A 9,635-nucleotide genomic window follows, 5' to 3' on the forward strand; every position below is an offset into this window, starting at 1 on the left:
GCAAGGTCCGAAGAGGCGGTGGCCAGATGACCGTCGCCTCATGAGAGGATGGCTGAGGTTGTCGCCTTTCAATTTGCTCTCGAAAGTCGTAATAACCGGCAATAGACTGTATAATAATTGCTGATTTACTTGCTCTAACAAGATGGTGGTGATTTCGGGCTCCATGTCGCGGCGGCTCTCCGGTAGCGATGAAGGGGGACAGGGTGTGCAGGCAGTGCGGCGATATCCGTATATTTTACCGGGATATGATCAAAATGAAAAACGATTGAGCCGTAGTACATCTATATCCGTGTGATATTGAATTATTTGACCCGTAGAAATGCATGAACAAATTTATTAGTCACAAATTCCCTGCCTGTGTGTGATACTGTGATGTACTGATGTATCATCCGTTTGGTTTGTTTGTGTCAGAGTGTGTGCGCACGTGCGGTGCCTCAGCGCCAGGGTCAGCTGCCAGGAACAGGGACGATTTCTTCTTGTTTTGAACAAGCATCACAGTTTGAAATGGCCATGGGGTTCCATTTATTGTTTTGTGCACACGTATCTCAATAACGGTGACGGGGGAGGAGAAAATCCAGTAGCCTACTAGTACACTTCTGTGGAACTGCATCGTCAGTGTACCAACCATGCTGTGTGATGTTCACTTTCTCATAAGCTCCATGAAGACGTTGAGATTCTTCAACGACTGTCCCTCTCCACTCACGCTCCTCTCCGCCAGCTCCCTCAACTTACCCACCCTTTCCTTGACGCCACCATCACCCAGCAGGCTCTCCAACCTCTCCACGATCTCCTCCTTGCTCACGACGCCTCGGCTGCCAACGGGTGCCGCCGTCATCCTCATCCCCACCCTCCAGATGTCGCAGATGTACGTCTGGTTGCTGAACTGGTCGGTGAAGTAGGGCCAGCAGAGCAGCGGCACGCCGTTGCGGATGCCCTCCAGCGTCGAGTTCCACCCGCAGTGCGTCAGGAAGCACCCGACAGCCGGGTGCGCGAGCACGCGCTCCTGCGGAGCCCACTCCACAAGCCGCCCATGCTGCGCCTGCGCCACCATGTCTGTGAGCTCTGCCGGAAGCTTGCCTGCCAGCCCCGGCCTCAAGACCCACAGGAACGGGCGGCCGGACGCTCCCAGAGCGAGCGCGAGCGCGAGCTCCCGGAGCTGCGCGGGGCTCATGACGGCCAAGCTGCCGAACGCGACGTACACGACGGAGCCCTGGGGCTGCGCGTCGAGGAAGGACAGGCAGGCCTCGCCGTCGGCGCGCCAAAAGTGCCCGACGAGCGGCGCCGCCTCGCCACCGGTTGTTGGGCGGCATGTGCGGAGCGGGCCGATGGGGAGGACGGAGGCGGCAGGGGAGTCGGGGGTGAGGATGCCCGGCTCGAGATCGGGGAAGGTGTTGCAGAGGAGGACGTCCGCCTTGGCGACGGCGGCCCAGGCGGTGGTGGTGAGGTAGTGGAAGACCATGCGCGCCGCGTCGCGGCTGCCCGCCATGTAGTTCCAGGCGAGGAAGGTCGCGTCCATGGGCGGCATGGACTCGGCCAGCCGGAACGAGCTGCCGCTCCCAATCTTGACCGGAGCACCGTCGTCGTCGATGACGCCGTCGCGGATGAGGCTCTTGGCGCCCACGATCACCGCGAGCACCGCCGCCGACGCCGCCCAGAGCGCGGCCGTGGGGAGCCCCCGCCGCTTGGCCGCGTCCAGCGCCCACGACATGCCCGCGTCGACCACGACACACGTAGCCCTGCCCAGGCCCTCGCCCCCTTCGCCGCCGTCGAGAAGCGCCTCCAGCCGCGGCGGCATGGCCTCCTGCATGGTGGCGTTGAGCCGGACCAGGTTGTCGCGGTCCTGGCCGTCGCCCATCCCGTCGGGGACCCCGACGAGCCGCAGGCGCCGCCCGCCTCCGGCAGCCGGCGGCGCGCCCGCGGCGGCTTCGACGACGCGGCGGTGGTTGAAGTCGGTGTTGACGAAGGTGACGGCGAAGCCCCGGTCGAGGAGGCGGTGGGCGAGCTCCATGAACGGGATGACGTGGCCCTGCGCCGGGTAGGGGAGGAGGAGCGCGTGCGGTGCCGCGGCGTCGCCGTGGGTGGCCATCGATCTCAGCGTGTGCGTCCGGTGGCGCCGGATCGATCTATCGGAGTGTTGTTGGGTGAGCCGACAGCCGAGTGCGCAAGTCTCCGCGAGGTTCGGAATAAATAGGGAATACAAGTACATGCCGGCGTCTGCCGGTCAAAGCAATTCAAGCAACCCCGCCGGCGGCTACGCCGGGGGGCTGTGGCTTCGCAGCACGTCTCTGACCCGTAGGCTCTCTATTTCTACATCATTGTCGAATTACGTGCCACGTATAGGCTCGTGCGTCGCTATATTTAGCAAGTGACATGTCAAAGCTGCCACTGCCACGTGTAACGCGTGCGACACAGACCATTGTACATTTTGGCTCCGCTCAACTGGGTCCGGCCCATTAGGATAACGAGCTCCCACGGGTCGACATGTTACAATGATATAGACGGTTGTTATCTATAAATCTCTAGAACACCGTACACAGACAACGAAATAGACAACTTATACAATGAGGTGTCTATTAGTATGTCTGTTAGCTATTTAATTCATGCATGAGCACATAAAACATGGTGATCAAGTATGCAATAGATTTTTGTATCCCATTTTGTTGTTTCTTAAACATAATACATAGTTCGCGTCGTTGGAGAGAATACAAGTAAATTAGAAGGATTGTTATACAATTTCTTACTTTATTCCATGTCATTTTGCTTGCAAAAAGGACTTATATGAGATAATTATCTTCTACGGTGATTGTATTACTAAATTGTAATTGCCGAATGGTAAAAAGTATCATCTAAAATATCTACCATGTGTGGTTGCGAGCGCACTTCTATCCTCTCGATCTTTCCAGTTTTCCACTCTCGGTGAAAAAAGCTATCCTTTCACTCTCTTCCTTCGTATGGCTCGCATGGACTGTCCGGCGGCAGATGGGCTAGCCAGCGGAGGTTGCACAACTCAGAGGATAGTCGTCGGCGGGCAAGGCGTAGTGGCGGCCGGCTGGCTCCCATGCGAGACCGACCGGCACCCCTTGGAGCTGCACAAGTACTGTGGCGTTGTCGGCCGGTGGTGCTGTGGCTGCAAGTCGCCCCCACCGATGTCACTTGCAAGGCCGACACCGTTGTGCTCTGCCCATGACGCCAACCTACTCACACGCCACCATGCGCGTGTACACGTCGCGTCCATCGGCTCCGCCGTTGCCGTCAGAGGCCATGCTGTCCGACGACGACGCGGCATTTGAGCACCGCGCCGGGCTCGACATGGGCGGCTTGTGCGGCGGCAAAGCTTGGGCCTCCAGTGAAGGACGACGGGGCAGAGGTATGCGGGCAAAAAAAAAAAAGGTCTCCCAACCACACGAGATCTGGAGACGCCGTCTATGGGTTGAAGCGAGCCATACAACGCAGGAGCAGCCGGCGGTATAGCCTGGGGCAACGAGTCCGCACCGTCGCCTCACGAGGCGACGAGGGCGCCGTCATCTCCCTGCGCCAGGGTGCTTTGTGCAAAACGTATCTCTTGCAGACGGCTTGCAACACCGCGTTATACATGCCCTAACAAGCTGGAAACCCAGATCGGCTCATCTAAAAGCGAGGTCGAGCTGGTTTGTGCTGGTGGTCAAATGGCATGTGCTCGTTGGAGCGTCCCCCATGAACTCTCTGCCAGCATAAATGTCCATTTATGTTGGTGCTTGGTTTAGTATCCCGCCAGCGCAAATTCGTTGAGCAAGTCCGTGCCTTGCCGTCACTGTGCAAAGTGCAAACACAACTAAGCTAACAGTGCCACTTCCATACGTTGGTGCTTAACTTGAGTTGGCGTTTGATATAAAATAGAGTAAAATGCACTAGATCTCTACCAACTTGCACTGCTAGAAAATCTCTCATTAGTACCGGTCGGGAACCCCCGGTTTGTACCGGTACCGCTCCTCTGGTACTAAGTGCACGCGCACTTAGTACCGGTCAGCTGGCCCGGTACTAAACGACCCATTTAGTACCGGTTGGTAACACCAACCGGTACTAAACTGGTCTGTTTAGTACCGGTTGGTAACACCAACCGGTACTAAATTGTTGGCCACGCCAGCAGCTAGGGCGAGCAGTTTAGTACCGGTTGGTAATACCAACCGGTACTAAATGATTTTTTTCTTTTTGATGCTTTATATTTGTTCTCTTTTCCTTTCAATTTCAATTAATTAGTATTAGTAGTCGTACTCGCAGCGGTTTGTGTATTCGTACTCGTACTCGTATCTAGAATTCGTATTTGTATATGGAGCAAAGCAAATAAAAAAATTATATACATATACATACATGGATAAAAGAAATGTTAGAAATTATATACATACATGGATAAAAGACAATAATATTTACAAGTATGAATTCTCATAAGTTTTTTCCGACAAATTCTTCAATAATTCTAATCATCTACATCGTCATCGGCACCGGCATCCTTCTTACGGCGTTTGTTGAGTTTATCAGCTCGAGCCACACTTATCATTGGATCGGAATAAAATTCACCATTTGGATTTATCACCTCATCCAACAGGAATCCACATAGTGCTTCTTGAATTGCCCTGATTCTTTCTGGTTCGATGAGGTTCTCTTTCAGTCTCCAAATTTGTCAACAATAAATAAACACCAATAGTTTAATTTAGTACCTGTATGGAATTAGATACAAGAAATTGTTACTAATGTTATACGTACTTCGAAGTTTTCTTGTGTCACCCTCTTGGTTTCTCTGCAAAAAAAAAAGTGCATGTGCTCACATACGTAGTATCCGCAGAGGTTGGTTCCTTGTTGCTATCTCAAACACTATATACATATATACATATATACATGTTATGAAATATTCATGCTGTTTGAATAAATGAAAGTAGATGTGCGATATTCGTACCGGCTTGTTATAGTTGAATTCAAGCTCAGTCGGTGTTGACGCGACTCCTAATTGTGTTTTGAGGAACCGAGACCATGCCCTTTGCATGATGTCTACGAGATTTTGATATAATTCTGGTGGCTTATTCAAGGAGTCCCACACAGTAACTCGGGACCGATCGATTTCGATCACAAGTAGGATCCAATGGAAACTATTGATACATACATATGGATACAAGAAATGTTAGATATATACACTTATTGGCTAGTTGAAGTGACTTAAAAAGTGAAAGGACTCACTTGAAGTTGTACGGCAACAGAATGAATGTGCGATCGTGCTGCCCTTCCAAGGACATGACTAAATTATTCTCGGTCCGATTAGGATATTTGCGTACACACTCCTCATGTACAACATTCGGATCTATGAAGCCAACGTTGTAAATCCCGCTCTTCCGGCATTCTTGCATTTTCATCCTGCACGATTACAAATAAAAGGTGGGAATGAGAAATCTAAATGACTTAGTAGAGCTAGAGTATACAATTGACAGAAAACACTTACATAGACCATACACTGACGAGGGACTTGTCTAGGGCGTCTTGATGGAATAGAAACCAAAAATGGTCAAAATCAATCCAAATGTCATCCATTCCCCGATAGAAATGGGTATGTTTAATTCGAGCAGCTAGCATTATATACCCCTCTACACATGCTTTCAAGTACCACTGATGTAACTCACGCATTCTTGTTGGTAGGGTGTCAATCAACTCTTGCCACATCAGAGGTTCCCCCAGTACAAATGGCTTTCTTCCTGCCCCTTGGTGAACCAGGATTTTTTCCTGACCTAGGAGCTGAGCTTTTGTGAGGTTTGTTTCCTTGACAAACTCAGCAGTAGCTTCATCCTCTTTTGAAAGCACTACTAGAGGGGGTACGCTTTGTTTGGGTTGTTCGCCGAGCTGGGGGACTTGGTTGTACCTCCGATTACTCTTCTTCTCCCATGATTTTGTAATCAAGCGGTCGTAGTCCGACATCAGTGGAGGCTTTGGTTGGCACATCATGGATAGATAGAATTTCTTCGCTAGCCGGATCCACTGGTTCCTTTGGCGGAGGCTTCTTTGGCTTCAACTGCTTGCGCACGTCTTCTTGCACCCAAGCATCCAATTCCTCTGGAGTCATTTTGTAACCTGACTTCTCTGGCGTGGGCTTCTCTTTCTTCTTTTGTTCTCGGGTCTTCTTATATCTTGGAGGTGGCGGTGGCGGCACCCAAGCATATTTCTTCTTCTTTGCGGGGCGAGGAGATGGCGGAGGCGGACTAACACTAGGCTCCCCGGAAGTGGCTGGTGACGGCGATGGACTAACGCTGGGGTCTCGGGCTGCGGGCGGTGACGGTGGATCCACACTGGGCCTCGGAGACCCTTGAGCAGCTGGCGGTGACCTCGGAGACGGGCTAGGATCCCTTCCTGCAATTCTTATGTACTGTTTTTTCCAACAGATCCAAGTGTGGAGGGCCTATCCTAGTTCCTCTTCTCCATCGCCTCTAGGGATCTCGAGGTCGAGGTCTTCCCATCCATTCTCGACACGGTCAACCATGACTCTAGCATATCCTTCTGGAATTGCCATGCCATGGATTGTCCCGCCTTGAACAGGGACTTCAGCAACCCCGTGAGCGACTACTTTCAGTTTTTTCCTTAGCGGAAATAGAAGCTCACAGGGGGTCCTCACGGCGATGTCGTCCACGGGGTAATGTTCCGCAACCGTTTCCTCTCGATCTGCGGCTGGGTGTTCCGTTGAAGTGACGCTGCTACGACGCTGCGAGCCGACGGAGCTAGTCTCCAGCTGAGCCGTTGATCTGGCTTCCGGTGGCTGCTGTTGGCTAGCTGTAAGTGCACCTTCGATCGAAGCAACCCGTTCTTCTAGGGCACGCACCTTCTCTACTACTTCAGTCTTTCTTCTCTGTCGGCTTCGATACGTCTCTATGTCGCCACTGAAGCCATGCTGAAAGCATCTAGGCCCCTAATTCGAGTTTTGGTAATTAATGACAACGGTTTGTGGATTAACGATTTCGTTTGAGATAATGAGTATAGGTTGATCCATGGATGAAAGAGATTTGGTTGTGAACGTATGAAGTTTTGGAGATGATGAGCAAATCTCGGGCTCAAGGCAAAGGTATAAAATAGGGCTTTTGCATTTTACCAGTCACAAGGCGTTTAGTGGATGAAAAGTGACCGGATTTGTTGGATAGATAGCCGTACTATCAAGAGGAGTTGTGTACTCATGCTTGACGGGTCTTTAGTGCCATTTTGCTCAAAATGTCTAGTTGCATGCATGAGGGCTAACGACGTTTTGAAAAGATTTGAAAAAGAACAAGTTTGAGAGCTGACTGCACAAGCGCGGACAGTCCGCCCCCTGGGGCGCGGACGGTCCGCAATCGTTCCAGAGAGCATGTTTGGCTCTGGTGGTTTTTAGAGGTGTCTGGCGGACAGTACGGCCCAGGTGGGCGGACGGTTCGCAACTCTAACTCAAATTGTACCAGAGAGGGTGTTTTCTCTGGTTGGGCTTATGATCTGTGCGGAGGACGGTTCGCCCCTGGGGCGCGGACGGTCCGCCGGCTATTTGACAATTTGTACCAGAGACATTGTTGTCTCTGGTGGGTTTTCAAGGTTGAACTGTGGACGGTCCGCTCCTGAGGCGCGGACGGTCCGCAGGCTAATTTCAAAGTTGTACCAGAGACGATGTTTCGTCTCTAGTGGTGTGGAACACTCACTGCGGACGGTCCGCACCTGGGTCGCGGACGGTCTGCCAGGGCTTAACGGCTAGTTCTGACACGCATTAAATGCACTCTGACTCACTGGTTTATAACGGCGGGCAGTCCGGTTTTTGAAATGCGGACTGTCCGCGATTTCACAGAAAAGAGTGTAACAGCTAGTTTTTGGAGGGATGTCTATATATACCCATTGCCCGGCCATTGGGGGTCTCTATTGGCCATTTGGACTGCATACTTGACATCTTAAAGCTAAGACATCCCTCTCTCACACACACTTGCTTAGATATTGCATTCTTGAGGGTGTGAGAGCCTCCTAGTGCATTGCATCTAGAGTTTGAGCTTTGTGGCACTAGGGAAACTTCAAGCAAGCGTCATCGACTTGTTACTCTTGGGAGTTGCCACTCCTTAGACGGCTTGGAGAAGAGGATTTCGTGGAGCTCCTCCAAGGAGATTGTTGAGGAGCCCCGATTTCGGTTGTGAGAGGTCTTGTGCTCACCTCACCGGAGTGGTGAAGAGCAACTCTAGTGGAATCGAGGTGTGGAGCGGTTCTTTGATTCAAGCCGGCTCAAGATCAAGAGGTTCTTGATAGAGGAGCGGTTGATTCTTGGAATCCACCTCAACATGGATTAGGGGTGACCGGCAAGTCATCGACACCACGGGATAAATTCTAGTGTCAAGCTTGGTTACTTCTCTTGCTCACTTTAATTCTTGTTTTTACTTTGAGCAATTTACTTTACTAGAGCTTGTTTTGTATCTTGTCAGCCTAGGTTGCAAACCCATCTAGAGATAGTAATAGCTTGACATAGGGCTTTCCTTTGTTACTAATTAAATTTCTCTAGTATTGTTGGCTTTAGATTTTAAACCGCCTATTCACCCCCCTCTAGTCGGTGTTCTTGATCCTACAAGTGGTACCAGAGGTAAGTACTCTATTAATTGCGGATTTAACCATCTTGGAGTAGAACAATGACTAGTGATTATGGAATTCATGTTGGGAAGCCACCGTTCTTTGATGGGAACAATTATGATTAATGGAAGACTAGGATGTCGGCTCATCTCAAAGCCATGAGTAGAAAGCTATGGAGAGTAGTAAGTGATGGATATGTCATTTTGGACCCAAAGAGTTTGACACCCCTAGATGAGGAAAATGAGACACTAAATGATCAAGGGGTTAATGTGCTCTTTAGTGCTCTTGATGTGAATGAATTTAATAGAGTCAAGAGCCTCACAAATGCAAATGACATATGGAAGAAGCTCATGGAAATTCATGAGGGCACATCAACTGTGAAGGAGGCCAAGTTATATTTGCTTAAAGGGAATTTTAGTGAATTTACCATGAAGAAGGATGAGAGTATAGCCGAGATGTTCAACCGGCTAAATGACATTGTGAATGACCTCAAGGGACTTGGATTTGAGGTACCGGATGGGGATTTCAACCACAAGTTTCTTAGATGTCTTCCGGAAAGATATGACACAATTGTGACCTTACTTGTAAGGTCAAATGTGAAGACCGCAACTCCCACACAAATATTGGGAGAAATTCTCACCCATGACATATTCAAGAAATCTCAAGATGAAGCTCATGGTAGAGAAATTGATGTGAAAAAGAAAAGTGTGGCATTCAAAGCTCAAGATAGCAAAAATGAAGAAGAAAGTGGGTGCCAAGAAGAAGAATCGGATGAGGAGATGGCTCTCTTTGTCAAGAGATTCAATAGAATGATGAGCAAGAAGAACTTTGGCAAGAGAGGTCAATCATCAAGAAAAAATCCTTTTGTGGACAAGATTTGCTTCCAATGTGGTGAAGTAGGTCATATCATTGTCAATTGTCCAAACAAGAAAAATGACAAGAAAAATGATGAAAAGAAGAAGAAGAAGTTCATCAAGAAGAAGAAGAATGGCCAAGCTTATTTTGTTGAATGGGATTCCGATGCAAGCTCCGATGATGATGATGATGATGATGACAAGCCA

The 9,635-nt window shown here is 50.0% G+C and overlaps 1 protein-coding gene across 1 annotated transcript; it reads right to left on the reverse strand.

The window, feature by feature from the left end:
- Positions 1-278: 278 nt before the first annotated feature.
- LOC120693187 (UDP-glycosyltransferase 83A1-like) lies at positions 279-2,252 on the reverse strand. The gene has a single exon (XM_039976610.1). It carries the CDS (start codon positions 2,204-2,206, stop codon positions 641-643), a length of 1,566 nt encoding a protein of 521 aa, XP_039832544.1. The 5' UTR covers positions 2,207-2,252; the 3' UTR covers positions 279-640.
- Positions 2,253-9,635: the final 7,383 nt, after the last annotated feature.

This window comes from Panicum virgatum, chromosome 9N (assembly GCF_016808335.1).
Source record: "Panicum virgatum strain AP13 chromosome 9N, P.virgatum_v5, whole genome shotgun sequence".
In the NCBI taxonomy this organism is placed as follows: domain Eukaryota; kingdom Viridiplantae; phylum Streptophyta; class Magnoliopsida; order Poales; family Poaceae; genus Panicum; species Panicum virgatum.

Excerpts from the sequence above, each read along its gene's own strand:
- LOC120693187 (XM_039976610.1), bottom strand. The coding sequence starts at position 2,206 with ATGTACTTGTATTCCCTATTTATTCCGAACCTCGCGGAGACTTGCGCA.